Source organism: Petaurus breviceps, unplaced genomic scaffold, assembly GCF_028583685.1.
Source record: "Petaurus breviceps papuanus isolate PSGF00001 unplaced genomic scaffold, PetGlider_PUasm1.0 181, whole genome shotgun sequence".
Taxonomy (NCBI): Eukaryota; Metazoa; Chordata; class Mammalia; order Diprotodontia; family Petauridae; genus Petaurus; species Petaurus breviceps.
The window spans coordinates 27,087,648-27,106,742 of NW_027185784.1; the positions used below are offsets into that span (position 1 = coordinate 27,087,648).

The window sequence follows — 19,095 nt, forward strand, 5'->3', positions numbered from 1 at the left end:
TGTCTGTCTCTCTCTCTGTCTGTCTCTCTGTCTCTCTCTCTGTCTCTCTCTCTGTCTGTCTCTGTCTGTCTGTCTGTCTGTCTCTCTCTCTTTCTCTCTCTCTCTCTCTCTCTCTCTCTCTCTCTCTCTCTCTCTCTCTCTCTCTCTCTCTCTCTCTCTCTCTCTCTCTCTCTCTCTCTCTCTCTCTCTCTCTCTCTCTCTCTCTCTCTCTCTCTCTCTCTCTCTCTCTCTCTCTCTCTCTCTCTCTCTCTCTCTCTCTCCTTTTCCCAACCCCTGTCCTACACAGAGATATTACCAGAAGCAAATCCCAGGATAACCACAGCCATCAGCCAGCAGAAACGCAACAGATCCCCGAAAATCATCTGCAGGGAACAGAGAGGAGAAAGGAAGGATGAGTCAATTTCTCCTCCCCTAATTGTACCTGAGTAGCTACCCTTTCCCTCCAATAACACAATGGATCGGCCCCCAATCTATCATCTGCATGAACCTCTACTTTATATCACATATGCTAAATACCAATCTCCCAAATTGTCCAGTCTCCTTCTCTGAGATGACCAACTGTTATAGGGGAGCAGAGAGATGCTATCGATATTAGAAGTTGAAGGGAGGAACACTGACCTTCTGGATCATGATGGTGAAGGGTCCCAGCATCTGGAATCCTCGGGCGAAGTACATAACATTGCACCAGCCAAGCACCAGGGCAAAAGACATAGGCACCACCTCCCCAGATGTGCTGGTGAGCCGCATCACCATGGTCACTAGCACCATGCAGGCATAGGTGATGCTTGGGTAAGAGAAGGAAGCAAAACATAGGGCACATGTGAAGGGATAGTTGGTAGGCTGTCCCAAACCTCGACTACAATTTGTTTGTGACTTCCACTGTTCACATATACTCATACAAATACAATCACATACACAACATTCACACATAAAAATTTAGGCCCCTATATTGCATCAATACAGACACATAAATTCTCTGGAGATGGGGCTCATGGAATTGGGGGTTAGCTGAAGCCTAAACTCCATTGTTGGGAGAAAAAGGCAGGTGAAGAAGGGGAATTTGAGGTTAGGGTGCTAGAGATATTCCAATGGAGGTAGAATGTGGGTGAGAGGTGAACTTACATGATGGCATGAAAAGGTCCTCCAAGAATAGTTTGTCCAAAGTACCGAGCCACCCCAACCCTGAAGATGTCTGGGATCTGAGTGTGTGAATCAATTAAGAGAAGGAACAGAAAACAGGAATAAGGGATGTACAAATGATTTAGGACTCTTAATAGGAGACCAGCTCCAAACAGCCTCCCCATCCTATCTCTGGGCCTCAACTATCTCTTGCCCACATCTCACCTCAAGAAGTAGGATGGCCACAGCACCAATGACAGAAACCAGCTCCCCCACCATTCGGATAGTGTCCTCTCGGGTCACATAAGACTCCTGCTAGAAAAAAATAGAAGTTCAAGGTATGGAACATGGAGTGTGCATGCATGTATTATGCATATGTATACACATACAGAATATCAGAATTAGAAGTGTTTGTGGTCCATCTAACATGAAGTCCAATTTACGTCTGCATAAGAATTCTCTCCACAATAATCCCCAACAAATGGTTGTCCAGTGTAACTGAAGACCTTTAGGAGTGGGAACCTTTCTACCCATTCTACTTTGGAATCGCCCTAATTGCTAGGAAACTCCTAAATAAGCCTCTCTCCAACTCAGTCCCATTGTTCCTAATTCTGTACTCCGGGTCCAAGCTAAGCAAGTTCATTTGGGCACATACTTGAGTCATTTCCCAGGCCTTGAGGAGTTTCTTAGTGTCTACCCTATAGGATCCACTTTCCCAGGCTAGTTTTGGCTCAAATTTTAAAAATTTTATTTATTGAATGATATTCTAAGGGGTATGTGTGTGTGTATATACACATATATGTATATATGTATATGTGTATATATATGTATATGTGTATGTACCTTAAAAATTGTGTATACATTTGTTATGCAAGTTATCGATTTGCTATACAAGTTTGTCCATGCATGTGAAAATATAAGCATGTATAACCCGTGAATGCCTTATCTTGGGGAAGGAAGGGAAGATGAAGCATCATCTTATGATCTTCTGCTCTCAGAAGCAATCACCTGCAGTAGCTTCTGCTGGAGAAGAGTAATATCCCGCAGGCTGGTGCGATTGCTGCCCCGAGGCTTGAGGGGACGGTAGGCACAGCACATGGTGAAGCAGATCATGTAGAGAACATAGATGGCACCCAGCACACAAAAGTATGGTCTCCCAAACCTCCGCCACTTGAGGCTCACCAGCTCCTTCACAGGGGTCAGATCTAGGATCTGACGAGCCTAGAAGAAGGAGAATGGAGAATAGGGTGTGTGCATTGATACACATACTCTTTCTCTGCTCATCCCATCTCTCCCTTCCCCTCCTCCCCTCTGGACTATCCCCATACTTCTCTCTTCTTGGTTGTGACAATAAGTTCAAGCAACGATTGCTCATCTCCACAGGAGTCAATCTCTGTGAGGTCATACAGAGTGGAAGTCAATGGTCCGTATGTCCACTGGACATGCTTCCTCTTCTGCAGCAAGTGCTGGAATATCTAAAGGTCAGGAAATAAGAGAATCAGAGTCAAAGGACTCCTGAAAAACAGCCTGTCCATCCTTGACACCCCCAGAATGGTCATAATTTCCCAAACTTCAAGATGGGAAGAAAAGGAACAGGGTGGAAAATAGGAAACAGAAAAAGAATGACCTGAGGAAGAAATTTAAATATAGGCTGACAGCTGAAATCTGTATTCCATAACTACTTTTCTCTTGATATGAGACAAGTGGTTGTTATTGTCCATATGGGCAAAGGTTTGGAGCCCTGATTTTGAGGGCAAGCATCTCTTACCACAGTGTTCCCCTCGACACCAGCCAGCTTGAAGGGAGTGAGGCCTTGGTGGTTAGGGATGAGGTCTAGGGACTTCATGTGACCACTCCGTTCATCATAAGCTAGCAACATATTATACATCTGGCAGGCAAATGTTTTGTTGGGCTGGAATACTAGGATGTGAAGCACTGTATTTCCTGGAGAGAGCATATGATATGGGGGGTAACTTGAAGGCCACTCAAGTCCCAGCCTTAACACAGCCTTCTAAATCCCCCCACCCCCCGCCACCTCTATGCTTCTGCCAGCTCTTACCCAAGGAGTCCTGGGCCCGGACATCAGCTCCAAACTCTATAAGTAGCTGAACAATCTCTTCATTGCCCACACAGGCAGCAAAGGACAAAGGGTGTTCTCCTGGAGGGAAGAAGGGAGTCATCACAATAGATGAGGGACAGGAGTGACCAGAGGCATCTAACTGCTTTGCTTCCCTCATTAAGACTTGAAAAATAGGGGCCCTCCTTCTCCCATCAGATGAGGAGCTCCCAGAAGGAGAAACTGTCTCCTTCCTTCGTGCACATGAGGTTCAGGGTTCTTTGTACAAATTGTGCAGAAATTAGGGCAGTGATTGGCTGATAGTGAAAAAGCAGAATTGGTAGAAGGGAGTAAGGGATGTAATCATATAAAGGAACAAGAGAAAGATCAGTATGTGGGCAGAGTACAGAGAAAAGAAGGGGCTCTTCCAAGGAATCTGTGGGGTCTGCAGAACCTGACCCAAGGCTTGATCTCCTCCAAGTAAATGTAATTGGCTTCTTTCATAGCTTTTTTTCTTCCCGGTCTTCTCTGTACCCTTCTCCTTCATCCTTGCTTGCATCCCCTCCACTACCCTCCCTGCCCATCACCCTCCCTGTTTGACTCCTTCACCACCCTGCTTCTAGTTCTCACCGAAGTAGATGAGGTTTCGGGGGCTCTGGCGAAAGGCCATCCCAGTGGCTCGGGCAGAGATGCTGGCACCACGAGTGAGCAGAGTTCGCACCAAGTTCACATTCTGGTTCACTATTGCTATGTGGAGGGCTGTCTGGCCTGGATCCCCCCGAAGAGATCACCTCAGATACAAGAACTGACCTCCATATTACCCTCCCAGATAAGGAATATATTGTCCCAAGTGACCCAGAAAGAAAACATCTTTTCCCAAAGCATCCCCCTCCTCCTGAACCTCTGCCCTGCGCCACTGAATCCCAGCAAGGAAGACTTAGGGAAGGGGGGGAAGCAAAGGAAAGCCAGGGAGCCTCAGGCCTTAATGTATTAGGAAAGGAAAATTAACTAAACTCCCCCTCCCTCTAAGGGACTCCAAGGTCTCTAAGCAGCCTAACCTAGGCCCCTCCCTGGCCCTCTCCCCAGCCCCTGGCTCCTCAGAGGAACAGAACTAGGAGATATATAGCACTTTCATTACTGGGTAAGGGCAATGGAAGGAAGAACAAAACTGAGTTACTTCGAGGGGATATCATTGGGTTCTGAGGAAAAGGGGAGGCATGGTAATGTTGGCAAGAGGCCTGATAGCCATAGCTCTGGACCCTTGCGCCATCCTATACCCAGGGAGGTGTCTTTTCTCCTCCCCCACCCCATTTATATCATGCTCTCTCACCTTCATACAGCTCAGAAGTCATATGTTCAGTCACCAGGTCAGGTGCAATCTCTATTAGCAACTTGGCTGCTTCAAAATTGTCATAGAGGGCGGCAACATGTAGTGCTGTCTCCCCAAGGGCCCCTGAGGTTGGAGAAGGGAAGCAGTGCCATAAATTACTCCCAGGGCCTTTATAGTAGCTCATAGGACTGGAGCACACAGGCCTCTACAGTAGCACATAGGATTGGGGTTACTGAGTTAGCAGGGCCAAGGTCGTCAGGGAAGAAGGGTTATCTATCCTAGGAGGGTAGGGGCAGTTCAGGGTCAGAAGGCCTCAGTAAAGGCAGAAAATTCCTCACCCCTCTGGTGTACATCACAGACTTCATACTTGAGAAGCTTGGTCAGGGCTCGAATATCATTCTCCTTGGCAGCTAAGAGCAGTGGAGACTCCCAGATCCTATAGGAGGGGACATTTAGGAAGATGGAAGCAAGATTCCAGGTACAAGGAAAGGGAAGAAGGAAGTCTATGGGGCGATATGTATGCCCAGCCCTACTCCCCTACACATATATGCATCCCAGCTGTCCAGGCACCCCCAAGATCATTCAGAAAGAGAAGAGGGCAAGTTTCAATGAATCCTTATCCCATTTCGCTGGCCAGTTATCCAATGAGTCAATACATTCAGCTCTTCTTACCCACTTATCTGGGAGAAAGATAGTCATCAGGCCCTATGCCTTCACCAGCATAAAACTGAAATGGCAAAGGGATTGCTCCAAATCTATGTTCACTTATAAATCAGGTCTCCCCTCTGCCTCTCTAGCTAGCCATATTTCAAGACCAACATTTTTTTCCCTCTAATTCTTTACCATATAGAAGCAACTAGGTGGCATTTTAGATAGAGCACTGGATCTGCTGTGAGGAAGACCTAAGTTCAAATTTTACCTTAGTTATTTATTATATAGTTATTAACTGTATAATCCTCGCTTAATTTCCCCACCTGTGAAACAGGGCTAATAATAGCATCTACCTCCTAGGGTTATTATCCTACCTCCTAGGATCAAATGAAATATTTGTAAAGTACTTTGCAAACCTTTTTTGGCAGGAGGAAGGCAGGGCAATTGGGGTTAAGTGACTTGCCAAGGTCACACAGCTACTACGTGTTAAGTGTCTGAGGCCAGATTTGAACTCAGGTCCTCCTGACTCCAGGGCCGGTGTTCTATTCACTGTGTCACCTAGCTGCCCCAGTACTTTGCAAACCTTAAAGAGCTCTCTATATAAGTGCTAGCTATGATGATGATGATGTTGATGATGATTTGGGGATAATTAGGGGTACACCATGAGGGGCATTGAAGTGGCTGAGTGCATAGAGTGCTGGACCTGAAGTCTGAAAGACTCATCTTCATGAGTTCAAATCTGACCTCAGATACTTACTAGCTGTGTGACCCTGGGCATGTCACTTAACCCAGTTTGTCTCTGTTTCCTCATCTGTAAAATGAGCTGGAGAAGGAAACGGCAAATCACTCCAGTATCTTTGCCAAGAAAACCCTGAATGGGGTCATGAAGAGTCAGACGTGACTGAAGCAGCCAAACAACAACAAGGGGTAGACAGTGTCTCCTGTGTGTTTGTAGGCACTAGTTAGCTTTTTATTTCAGTTGGGTAAAACTCCAACGACATGTTTTCCTAACTCTGCCCCACTGGGCCTTCTTGTTTGTCTTACTCTTCAACCACTGCTCCTTCAAGTGCTCTTCCTGGAGGCCAGGGCAGGATGTAGTAGAAGTGGGGAGGAAAGAGAAGTAATAAGGAAGGAGGAGGGGAGAGAAGAGGATTATATGATCAATTGAGAGCTGGAAGGAGTGTCAGAGGTCAACTAATCCAACTGTGTCAAACATGCTGCTCACAACACCCCCAGGGATGCCAGAATCAGATGAAAATGTCACTGGGAAATGTTTAACAAAATAAATAAAAATCAATGGAACATACATAATGTGCGTATGTCGTTTCTAAGTCAATCTGCATCTGCAGGAATCCTTACATACCCTGGGTATCCAGTTTAGTGACCCTGTATCTATTTGAGTATCTATACTGAGTCTGACATCATTGATATAATGCAACTGCCTTATTTTACAGATGTGAAAACTGAGGTCTGGGAAGATCATTTTCTATCACATCACAACAGATAGAAAATAGCAGAGCCCAGTTCCCCCATTCCCACACTCAGTGTTTTTTCCCTGTCTTCCCTCCTCTGTTATCACTTATCTCCATACCCAGCCTTGATCTTAGGGTCCACTATTTTAATCCTTCACTAATTACCACCTTAGAATGCCTTGTAAATCTTTATCTCTAGGTAACTTCACCACACAATTTCTGTTTCTGCTTCAGGGCTACAGAAAGTTGTTAAGAGAAAGTCATGAACTCAATATGGTTTCAACTTTTAGAAATTCATGCTGTATCACCTCAGTTGCCATCCTGCTCTTCAGAAAGCACCTGATTCTAGCCTTACCCACACCACCACAAAAACTGATCCTAAGCTTTTCTTCTCTGAGCCTTTCCCAGTTGTCCTTGCTACTCTCCAGATTTAGAACAGATAAGCTTATGGCAGCTAGGAAGCTCATACATAGGTCACATAGTTGACACAGTGAATAGAGCACTGGGCCTGGAGTAACCCTGGGCAAGTCACCTTAAAGTTGTTTGACTCAGTTTCCTCAAATGTCAAATGGGGATAATAATAACACCTACTTCACAACTTTGTTGCAAAAATCTTTCTTTTATAAAAAGAACTTAGTAGTATCTGGCATACAGTAGGTACTGTATAAATGTTTATTGCCTTGTATATTTAAACTATTTTAGAGGTAGCTGGTTGGCATAGTGGATAGAGCAATGGGACTGACATTAGGAAGTCTGAATTTGAATCCAGACTCAGATATTTACTAGCTGTGTGACCCTGGGCAAGTCACTTCATCTCTGTTTGCCTCAGTTTCTCCATCTGTACAATGGTGTAATAATAGTATACCTACTTCACTCAAAGGGTCATTATGAGGATCAAATGAGATAATATTTGTAAAGAATTAGCACATATTAGGCTTTTAAAAAAATACTTATTCCCTTATGAATCTCAAAGTCCCTCAGCAGCATTCCTCAAATTTCAACATCATCATGTGCTCTTTCTTTCTTTCCTCAGATCAGGAAAGAAGAAGGGCATGGCAAACATAGGAGCCTTCATGAGTTGACAGCCTCAGAAACATGGCTTTGCCTCTCCTTTCCCTTCCTGCTACTAAGTCACCAGCAAAACACACTTAAAAATTTCATCTCCAAATGCAACAAATACTACTTCACTGCAGGAATGAAGATGTATATATAGCCAGCCTGACTGAAGCAGCAGGTCACCCTAAAAAGCAGGACATGATGGTGGGGAGGGCAAGATTTGCCAGGCAGGTCAGGTCACCACCACCACCTTTAGTCACCATAACCCCAAAGAGGTGACTCCAAAGAGGACACTGGTGCCTCCTGGGGCCACTGAAGATAACACACAGCTCAGTCCTTGCAGCCATCATTGAGGGGGTTAGTCATTAGGGGAGGCAGCTTCCTCCTTCACTAGCAATAGATCTTGACCAACTGCTACCAACAAGCATATGGTCATGGAAGTCATGTAAGTTGTAGCACCACCCAGACCACCATTCCTGCATCTAACCCTGCCCTTGTGGTCTTCATCCAGGGAGAACATTCATGTGCAAAAAGAGGCCAGTCTTTCCCACCATCCCCTCATCAGCTTCCACCACATACATAAGGCAGGTCAGCCAGCCTGGCTGTGGCAGCGGGGCTCACTGAAGGGGTAACTGGGAGGGGACAACATTGCCAGGCAGTTTAGACCACTATGACTACAACCAACTTGGCCACCATCTTTCCTTGGATCCTAATAAGAATGTCCTGGGACCTTGAGCCCAGGAGCCTTTAGCCCAGTGGCCTCAGACATCATGCTGGAAGAATGAATGAATTTTCCACAAGAGAATTCTTGACACAGGGCTACAGGCACCCATACTGAACACTCAGAATCCAAGAACACTCTTGTCACCGAGGTCCTTGGATCTGTCAGACCATTCAACATCAGAAACTAATGGGATTTGATCACTGGAAGTGGCATTAAAGAGAAGGCATTAAAATCTACTTTGCTTTGCTGCTGGACCCTGAGAACCATGGGATGATTCCATTTGACTTACAGCTGAAACCTTCCATACATATTGTCTCCCCCATAAGAATGTGAGTTCCATGAGAGCAGAGGATGTCCCTAGTGATTACCACAGTGCTGTCCACATACTAAGCTCTTAATAAATGATTTATTCATTAATTATTCTTTCAATAAATGCTTTATTCATTAATTATTCTTTCATTAGTTATAGATATACAAAGTAGATTCACATTCAGCTTTGTACCCATTAGGGTGTACTTCCTACCATGCTACCAAAATCTAGATGCCTCTGTCTAGCCCTCTCTTCTTCATCCTTAGGCTGTACCTATTCTGTGCCCAAGGCTCACTTTTCCATTCCCAGAAAAGGCTGTAGACTCTGCTGAGTTCTAATCTGCGTCTCTTGGTTCAGGCTAAACTTCCCTCTCTTAGGTAACACTAAAATCTATGTCCTTGAACCCTGTTTTTCTTATAAACTAACACTTTGTCTTTTCTCCTGATTATTTTCCTTCTAGTTTTCTTCTTAAGCCAATTTTTCTCTCTCCTGAGGAGTTTGTCTTTTCTATAAGAGTCCAAAAATATATTGATAGCTTATTCACAAACAATTATTCACATGGGTAGACATGGGTCCTCCTGGTTTAGTGGCATACAAAGTGGTGTGTGTATATATGTATGTGTGTGTATGTGTGTGTGTGTGTGTGTGTGTGTTCCTAGTTCAATATAAACAGTACTGGCTATGGAGTCAGAGGGTCTGGGTTCAAATTTCAGCTTTGATGTTCACTACTCGTATGACCTTGGGCTAGTCAAGTAACTTCCCTGGGCCTCAGTTTCCTCAACTGTAAAAGGAGGAGTTTGAACTATTGGCTTTTGAAGTTCCTTCCAGCTCTAGATCTGTGACCCTTGTCCTAAATCAGTCTCACTGTGGTATGGGGAAAGGGGAGTGACTTTGAGTTCTCAAAACTGATGTTGGTAGAACAATGGGCCTGCAAAAAATGGAAAAGCTTCAGCTATAGTCTATATAAATGCCTCCAAATTTGTCTGCTATTTGACAACCAAGCACCCTAAGGGCAGGGAGGAAGGTTCATCATCTAGAAGTTGGCTACCAGGTGAATATATTTATTTTTCTACATGGCAACTCAGGAAGATATATACAAGAGAGGTAGGCTTCTGAGAAAACAGTGGGTAATAACTTTAAAATACTGAAGTAACAACATTAACTTAATTATACCAAATGCCCTCAAATTCCACTGAAGGCAAGGAGAGAGAAGAGAAGAAACAGCCACAAGATTTCCGTTTTCCTCATCTAGCCCTGGTATCGTATCTAAATTCAGATCTTAAATATACCACATTTTCCTCCTTCTGCTTTCTGGGGACGGACATCAGCAGACTACCATCTTCCATGGTATGATCCACTCCCATCTGAATGCAGCTGCCACTCAAATGCCTCGCTGAGTTTCCTTAGCCAAGTTCTTTTCCCCACATTTCTCTCCCTTATTTCTCCCCCTCCCTACTTCCTCCCAGGGGAGCATGATGTAAAGAAAGCATCATCCGACAGAAAGAGCCAAGAAAAATCTTAGAGATATTGAGCCTAATCCCCTTCTGTTACAGTCCAGGAAACTTGTCTGAAATAAGGCAAAGTGAACTGGCTAGGTGCCTATCTTGGACTAAAATTCAGGTCTCCTATCTCTGAGCCTAATGCTATTCTGTCCTGCTAGTCAGACACCACAAGAGCATGTGCTGTGCCCTGATACCCAAAGTCTTTAGTCACTCCTGTCATCTCTCCCCAGGTCCTCTCCAGTTTCTCTGCTGTAGGGCATATGAGGCCTTTCCCAGTTCTCAACCATTTTCCCATATTATTTGTGGGGAAAGGAGGGAGAGTTGGGAAAGAGCACTTAGTTAATTAAGGGTACCTGGAGCTTGGGTCATTGTTCAAAAGTTCATTGAGAATCACTGAACTTTTAGTATTGGAAAGGGATTAATGTTGGCTAATCCAACTTCTTACGCCATCCCTGACAGGTGGTCTAGCCTCTGTTTAAACATATCTGGTGACAGGGAAGTCACTACCTCCCAAGGCAGCCCATTCCATCATTAGACAGATCTAACTTGTTAGAGCTGCCTTATCCTGAAATGCAATTTGCCTCCCTTTCATACACTTCCCTATGAAGCTATGCAGAATGTCTAATCACTTTTCTAAATGATGCTCTTTAAAACATTTGAATACTGTGATCATATGTCTCCCCCCACTGTAAAACAGCCTTCTTTCTTTACCCCAAGTTATACAGCCCTAACCCCCAATACCTTGAACTATGTCTGAGTAATGTAGCTTATGACTGCCTTCATGATGCTTCAGAGAGAGGGGAGTATTTCATCATTTGTATTTGTATCCCCAGCACCTAGTACTTAATGGGTACTGAATCAATGCTTGTAGATTGGTTAATCATTCCATGTGTTTTCAAGGACCATCACTTTCCTGGTCACCTTTGCCTTAATAATTTGTCCCATATGCCTTTTAAAGTACACCACTGCAAACTGAACATAATATTCCAGATGCAGTCTGACCTGGGCAGAGTACAATGAAGTGCCCTTGTTCTGGGCACTATAGTTCTATTAACAAAGCCTACAATTGCAGTCGCTGTTTCTGGCAGCCATGTAACATGGTTGACTCATATTGAGCTGGTTAAAAGTTGACAGTGTTCTTGTGTAAGACCATAGTTTTGGTGGGGAGTGGGATAAGAAGGAGTGAAAGGAAAAGGTCGAAAATGTGGAATTTGGGAGCTTTAAAAGGTTGGAACTAGAAGAGGCTAGGGCAGGGGCGGGAGGCAATGTCATAGGAAAAACAACTTTATTGAATGTGGTTTAACTCTCTAAGGTTATGGATGAAATGAGTTCATTGAATGAAAGGTAAGAAAAACACAGGGGTAGGTATAATAATAATAGTAATTAGAGGTTCCTAAATTTTATTCTCCACTTTACTCCTGCTCTTCCTTGAATGGGTACATCTTGTTTCAGGAGACAATAGACTCTCAAGAAAGAGTATCTCTCTACCCTTCATGACTCATCTTCCAGTTGCCTTGTAGGATAAAAGAGATGGGACAGTGTCAAATAAAAAAAATGCATAGAGTGATCATTTTTTTATTTTTAAGAAGAACACAGGGATGGGTTCAAAAATGGTGTTAGATATTCCTAAATTTTACTCTCCACTTTGTCCTGACTTTCTTTGAATGACTAAATATTGCCTACCTCTCTCTTCCACTGCCTGACAAATCTTCTGGTTGCCCTGAAGAAGGACTGAGGGTAAGGGGTAGTATCACAGGAAGTAAAATGTGTAAAGCAATTACACCTCTTAAAGACGTTTTATAAATGCTAGCTACTATTGTTTGCTATTACTATGGTTTTTGCTATTATTAACAGTGAATTTTTTCCCCCAGAGACAGAACCAGCAAGATTTCAAATCAACCAATAGCTCTATCTATTTAGTCTCTGACTGGTAAATCTGAAAATCCCCCAAAGAAAATAATTTAGGATGGCAACTAAGTTCCCTTCAGTGACCCAGTAAACATCCTCCAATGGTGGAATGAACAAGGCTCCTAAGACTCTGAGACTTATCACATTCCACAAAAGTCTCATGGATGAGAGAAATGTAGAAGTAAAAACACTAGGAGTGACCCTTGGGATGAGCTCATCTTAGGGCACAGTGTAGTACAGTAGAAAGAGTGTTGGCTTCATAATCAGAGGACCTGGATTCCTGTGCCAACCCTGCCGTTCATTGCCTGTGTGACCACAGGCAAGTCACTTAACCTGCTGTTCCTCAGCTTCCTCATCCCTAAAATGAGGGTGTTGACTAGATGACCTCTGGTAACCTTTACAGATAAGCATCTAAGATCCTGTGTACAAAGCCCCCACCCTACTCTCTCTGGAGCCTGTAGAATCAGAACATTGGGACACTAGACACCTTTTTTAGAAATCATTCCTGCCTCGTTGGACTTCATTCACCAAAGCCCAGCTAAATTTGAGCCAACAAACACCAAATATCTGTTAAACACATATGTCCAAATTCACTATGCCTAAGTGCTGGGGATACATAAAGCCTAACCATATTTTCTGCCCCTCGGGGAACTTCTTAGAAACTAATAAGGGGTGAAGCTTACTATTATCTCCATAATGACAATAAATAAATCACCTTTATGTAATGCCTTCAGTGTCTTCCTTTAAATGACCCTGTGTAATCTGTGGTGCAAATGTTATTAGCATCATTTTACAGACAAGGAAGTGGAGCCTGAGACAGAGTGAGTGACTTGCTCCGGTCATACAACAAGCAAGTAACCCAAGCCAGAGCACGAGCCCAGGTATTCTGGCTTTTAATGGCAGCACACTTTCCACCACACTGTGACGGGTAAGATACAGAAGGTGTTCTTCAGCCCTTTCCTGGCCCTAATTAAACACCTCTGTCTACCCTTTTCTCCTTCCAAGAAATGGGGGTTTTATCTCCCATATAATTGAGTAATTTTACTACATTACTTCAAGTCTTCCAGTCCAACCCAGGGGTCCTGTCCCCTAGCCCCATGTGGCTAAGAGTGACCTGGCACATGATCATTTGTGCCCTCTTTCCTTTGCCCCCTTCTGCCCTTTTCCATCTCAGATCTTAGGAAAGTGTGACGCTGAGAGCCATTGTGCCCAGCAGTGTATTATGTGTAGTCTGTTGCTTGGAGACAGGGCAGAATAGAGACCCCATCAAGTGGGCAAAAAAGGACTTGTATTGTTGGGGTTGTGTGTGTGTGTGTGTGTGTGTGTGTGTGTGTGTGTGTACTGGGGGGAAGGGTATATATAGTATTTTAGTTCAAGGGATAGGTATCGAGGATTACAGCATAATAAGGAGGACCATAGGGCCTCCACATAAGGACTGAGATTATTATTAATAAATATTATGCATCATATTATACAATTAAAATTACTAATAACATTAATAAGTCCCTTCATAATTATATAAAATTTAGCAGTTTAATTGTGTGATGATCAACTACGATTGACTTAATTCTTCCCAGCAATACAACAATCCAAGACAATTCCAAAAGACTCATGACAGAAAATGCTATCCACATCCAGAGAAAAAACTATGGAGTCTGAATGCAGATCAAAGCATACTATTTTCACTTTTTTGGGGGGGAGTGGGGAGTTGTGCTTTTTCCCTTTTGTTCTGTATCTTCTTTCACAATATGACTAATGTAGAAATTGCACATGTATAACCTATCTCAAATTGCCATCTTGGGGAGGGAGAAATTTTTTTTTAAATGAATGTTGAAAATTATCTTGACATGTAATTGGAAAAAATAAAATACAATTTATTAAATAAATTAGCAGTTTACCAAGTAATTTCATATTCATTATCTCATTTGATACTCCTGATAGCTCTCTGAGGTTGGTAAGAGAAAAGTTATGAACCTAATTTTAAAGATAAGGAAATTGAGGCCTAGATAGATAAGCCTAAAGTCCCAGGATAAGTTCATTAGATCATGTAATTAGAGCTGGAAAGAAACTTTATGGATTGTCCATTCCAACATTATCATTTTACAGATAAGAAAACTGAGGTCCAGAAAGGTTCAGTGATTTGCCCAAGGTCCCTAGTGGCAAACTTCAAGGAAAAGCTTGAATTAGGACCTAGCTTCAGGCTACTCCTAGCAGCCCATACCACTCTTGCAGCTTTTAGTTTCACCTGACTGAGAGTTTTTTGTTGTTATTGTTGTTTTCTGGAGTTAGGGGCAGGGAGAGGTGATGGGGGCAGAGTACCCTCAACTTCAGCTTCCTTATAGACTGTCCCCAGAAATTAAGAAGGAAAAACTGAGAGCCATAGGTAAACAGCTTTTCCAGGATGCTAGCCTCTGGGATGACATTCTGAACCTCAACTCTTATTCCTGGGGCGGTGAGACACTGTACACATAAATCAAATGCCGCTTCCTCTGGGTTGGGATATCACTAGGAATCACAGAGCACCCCCTATGGGTTTAAAACAGGGGTGGGGAACCTGTGGCCTCAAGTTACTCCTGGTAAACACAAACATGCAAAAACATGGATAAGCCCTGGCCCTCCTCCATCCCCATTACTAGGCCACCAAGAGAGAGGAGTTAAAGTAATGTATTGAAGTGAAATTAATCCCTTAGGAAAAGGAAGTATCTAATCCAAGAGAACATAAGGTGGGGAGAGGGGAAGGGAGTATCTTCAGATAACCTCTCATATCCCTTGTTCTAAATCAGTGCTCTTGTGGATTGTCAGATGGGACAGTGAGGCTCAGAGAAGTGATTTGTTCAAGGTGACCCAGCCAGCTAAATCTGAATATATACAAACTATCAAATATACAAGCCATTAAGGGTAGATCTTATTCCTCTGCTCAGTAAAGGTCTCACATCCATTCTGTATTTGTTTCTATTTGTTTCAGTCTGCCCTTAATAAAGGACCCAGGAAATATGGGACAAATGGCAAAGCTCAAATTGAATTCCACCAGACCAAAGGTAGCTGATAGTGTCAGAGTCAGTCTTGGTAGGGCCTTTACTTTTAAGATCCCCTCTTCATTCAGGAGACAGGAGGTATACAGCACAAAGAACACTGATTCAGAGGTCCTGGGGCCATATCCCACTTTTGGTGATTATTCCCTGTGAGACCTTGCACAAATCACAACTCCCCTGGGCCTCAGTTTCCTCATCTGTAAAATGAAGTCATTGGATTAAATGACCTTGGAGGTCCCTTCTGGCTCTGAATTTATGATCCTATGAACATAGAGTATAATGATAAGAAAGGAGATTAGGAAGAAGAGGAACTCAAATGAAATAAGATGGAGTCTTTCAGACTCTGCTAGAGGTTTTCCCCACTTTGGAACCTGTGTCTGGGACCCTAGCTCCTAGTTTCCAGGCCTAGATCCTGGGGTCCTCTTTCATAGGCTCTCCCTAGAGCAAGGGTGGGGAACCTGTGGCCTCCAGGTCACATGTGGCCTTCTAGGTCCTTGGGTGCAGCCTTTTGACTGAATCCAAGTTTTACAGAACAAAGATTTTATTAAGGGGATTTGTTCTGTGAAGTTTGAATTCAGTCAAAGGGCCAAACAGGGCCACATATGCCTGGAGGCCACAGGTTCCCCCATCCCTGCAGGAATAAGTTGAGATAACACATATGAAGGATACAATAGTGTATGCTCAAGAAACTTTGTAACAACCACAGTACACTATAGAAATGTATTGTGGTTAACTATACTGAAATATTAAGTAGTCTTCCTTTATTTTCAGAGATGGGAAAGCCCACCCTTCCAGGAAGTATCAAAGTCTCACAGTATACTTCCAGGAACAGAGGGGGTAAGGTTTTGGGTGCTGAGGTGGAAAGCCAACAAATGGGGAAATAGAAAAGGAAAGGGATAGCAGAGGTAGGTGTTCAGGTTGAGGAAAAGACTGTTCCAGGTAGGATAAAGTTGTGGTCTCAGAAGTTCTACCTTCTACTCTCCTCCCCAGGCTCACAAAGGTCACTCAGCAGGTAAGGTGATTTTAGTGAGAAATGGAGGCAGAGAAAGATCCAGCCATTGTACCCTCCCCGAAGTCTCCTGGCCAAGTCAGAATGGAGATGTAGAAGGAAGTCAAGAGTACCAGGCCATAGCCTCCAGCCCTAGTCCTACACCCACCTTTCATACCCACACAGACTCAGAAAACTAAGGCTCCCCCACTCTAAGCCCATGGGCCTTTCCGCTCCCATTCTTGGGGGTGGGGGTCACACCAATGCATGGAATAGGCCATGGGATTGTGATCGCCTGTTCTCCAACAAAAACACCCCTGTGTCGACTTCAGATCTCATCACAAAAACATGTTCTCTCCCACCCACCCTCCCAGGCCCAGGGGGAGAGATCTGGGTGGAGTAAGGTGAGAGAACTATAGCTAAAAAATGAAGGTAAGCCCACCAAACCCTAGTATCTGGAGATCAGCTAGGAAGAGGATGACTGCCTCAATTCCCCAGCCTCCTTCCTGACCCTGACAAGTTTGGAGCTGAAGAGGCATCCTGAGTCTGGGGGTGGAAGGAAGGGGTGCCAAGTATTTCTATTATGAATAGAAACATTATATGCCTTCTTAGGGGCCTGGGGAAGTCCCTATCGAGTAGGGAACCTGACTAACTGCTAGGGCCTGGTCGGGAAGGAGCTCAGGGTGTAGGAAGGAGGTATTACGTCATTTAAAGGCCACTTCTTTAGGGGTCCAACACCTCCCCCCACATACACACACACATACACACACAGAGATATACACACACAAACACAAGCACACGGAGAACCACTCCTCTCCTTTCCTTCCAGAGCAGGGAGTCCCAGATGTCCTCAGAGGAGGGTAGGGGGTGGAAACAATGGTGGGAAAGCCTCAGGGATCAGCATAAGGATCAAAGCTAACTGAAGGCAGACTCCTGACTGCCAGAAATTCTATCTGGGAGTATAAAGAATATAAAGAGAGCTGAGAATAATAATAGTTTACAACTAGGAAGTGATTTCATATTAATTTTTTTCATTTGTTCTCAACAATCCCTAGAGTTAGGGTACTGAAAATATTTTTTCCCATTTTATAAATAAGGAAACAGAGACTCAGGGACATAAAGTGAATCACCCTTGGTCACACAACCAGTAAATAGAAAGGACTTGGACCTAGGTCTTCTAAACACAAGTCAATTTCATTTCCAGTTCAACAATCTTTTTTTTTTTTTTAAACACCTAATATGTGCAAGGATACATGCACCCAAAGCATCTTGGTTTCTGCCCTCAAGAAGCTGACCAGTATGATAGTTCAGGATCCTTTCCACTATTCAATTCAATAAACATTTATTTAGCGCCTACTATGTGCCAATCGCTGTGCCAAGCAGTGGAGATACAAAAGAAGGGAAAAGATCGTCCCTGCCCCTGAGGAGTTTACAATATAACGAGGGAGACAACATGCAAATATATACAAAGCAAACTATATATAGGATAAATAGGAAATAATGAAAAGAAGGGAAGCCCTTAAATTAAGAGGGGTCAGAGGGACTGCTGGGTGACACAGTGAATAGAGTACCGGTCCAGGAGTCAGGAGGACCTGAGTTCAAATCCGACTTCAGCCACTTAGCACAAAACTAGCCGTGTGACCTTGGGCAAGTCAGTTAACCCCAATTGCCCTGCCTTCCCCCCTCCGAAAAAAAAGCAAAAAACAAAAAAAGAGAGAGGGCTAAGAGAAGGCTGTAGAAGGTGGGGTTTTTGTTGGGACTTAGAGGAAACCCAAGAGGTCGGTAGCCGGAGCGGAGGAGGAATTTTCAGTTTCAGGAATGGGGGAAAGCCCGCTACTCTTGCCCTCAAGGACACCTGGGAACCTTGGCCATCTAATATGACCTGAGGCTGGGGCTGCGGTCTCCATCCCAACCCCCTCCCTCTGACAAGAGGATCCTGTTCCCCCAGAGCAAAATGTTCCTAATCAGCTGTTGGAGGAGATGCTCCCCGGATGCGGTCCAAGACTATGCAATCCGCCCTGGGGTTTATACCCAGCTTGGAACTCCAAGTGCACTGATTGTAACTTTTAGGTAAACTTTACAGCCTCCTTCCCGCCTCCTCAAAAATAAACGCTCCTTGAAATGAACTGAATTGAATGTCGATGTTCAGGGCTGACTGCATGGAAAGAACATCAGAGTTTTGGAATTTTCTTTCACAAAAGGGCATCCAGAGGATGGCGGAGAGAGGCCGGGTAAGCCAGAGACAGCGTGGTGGTGGCGGGGGACCCACGGGCTCCGAGCGACACCTACCTCTTCTGCTGCAGCAGGTTCAGCTCATCCAGGCGCCTGTCCCACGATTCCCGTCCCTGGAGGTATTGGCAGATCTTGCCCCACAGGCTGGGGAGCAGCCCTAGCTCCTTGGGCAGGGGCACCCCCATGGGGTGCAGGGCTGGCTCCCCGGGGTCCTGGGCCTGGGACCCGGACCGGGGCCAGATCGGGGCAGGAATCAATCTCGGGGCCACATCGCAGCTACCGAGGGCGAGCCCGCCCCCGCCCTCACCCTGCAGAGGTCCCGTCTCTGGTCCGGGGTTCCGCCTCCCCCGATCCACGACACCCCTCCCCCGCTCCGCCGCAGGATTTCACCCCCCACTCGGTCCCAAGAGCTCTCACCGACTGCTGGGGCCGGGCCACGAGAGGGCTTTGGGATTGTTACACTTGGCAGGAGCTGAGGTTCGGGCTCGGGCTCGGCTTTGTCAGAAGCTCCGAGCCAGCGGGAAGCAGGGTGGACACACCCTCCCTCCTCCCAAATTACCTGAGATTTAAAGAGACAGGCTGCTGGAGGCTGGCCCGCCCGCTGCTGGTCCCTGGGGCTTGCGCAAGCTCCCCCTCCACCTGGGTCTTTCTCCCTGCCCCCAGGCCCGGCCCTATGGGACTAAGATTCTGTGAAGCGAGGGGAACCCCACCTAGG

The 19,095-nt window shown here is 44.8% G+C and overlaps 1 protein-coding gene across 1 annotated transcript in view; it reads right to left on the bottom strand.

The window, feature by feature from the left end:
• The window catches only part of TRPV6 (transient receptor potential cation channel subfamily V member 6), a 22,048-nt gene extending 3,143 nt beyond the window's left edge, over window positions 1–18,905 (bottom strand). Inside the window, exons 1-12 of the mRNA XM_069087426.1 lie at window positions 18,438–18,905; window positions 4,844–4,941; window positions 4,506–4,628; window positions 3,806–3,943; window positions 3,179–3,277; window positions 2,888–3,063; window positions 2,448–2,594; window positions 2,128–2,340; window positions 1,345–1,431; window positions 1,123–1,199; window positions 619–784; window positions 296–362 (exon numbers count right to left, since the gene is read on the bottom strand). Coding sequence (XP_068943527.1) covers window positions 296–362; window positions 619–784; window positions 1,123–1,199; window positions 1,345–1,431; window positions 2,128–2,340; window positions 2,448–2,594; window positions 2,888–3,063; window positions 3,179–3,277; window positions 3,806–3,943; window positions 4,506–4,628; window positions 4,844–4,941; window positions 18,438–18,565 — 1,519 coding nt within the window. The 5' untranslated portion in view covers window positions 18,566–18,905. The remainder of the gene's footprint in view (window positions 1–295; window positions 363–618; window positions 785–1,122; window positions 1,200–1,344; window positions 1,432–2,127; window positions 2,341–2,447; window positions 2,595–2,887; window positions 3,064–3,178; window positions 3,278–3,805; window positions 3,944–4,505; window positions 4,629–4,843; window positions 4,942–18,437) is intronic.
• Between the last annotated feature and the right edge of the window lie 190 nt (window positions 18,906–19,095).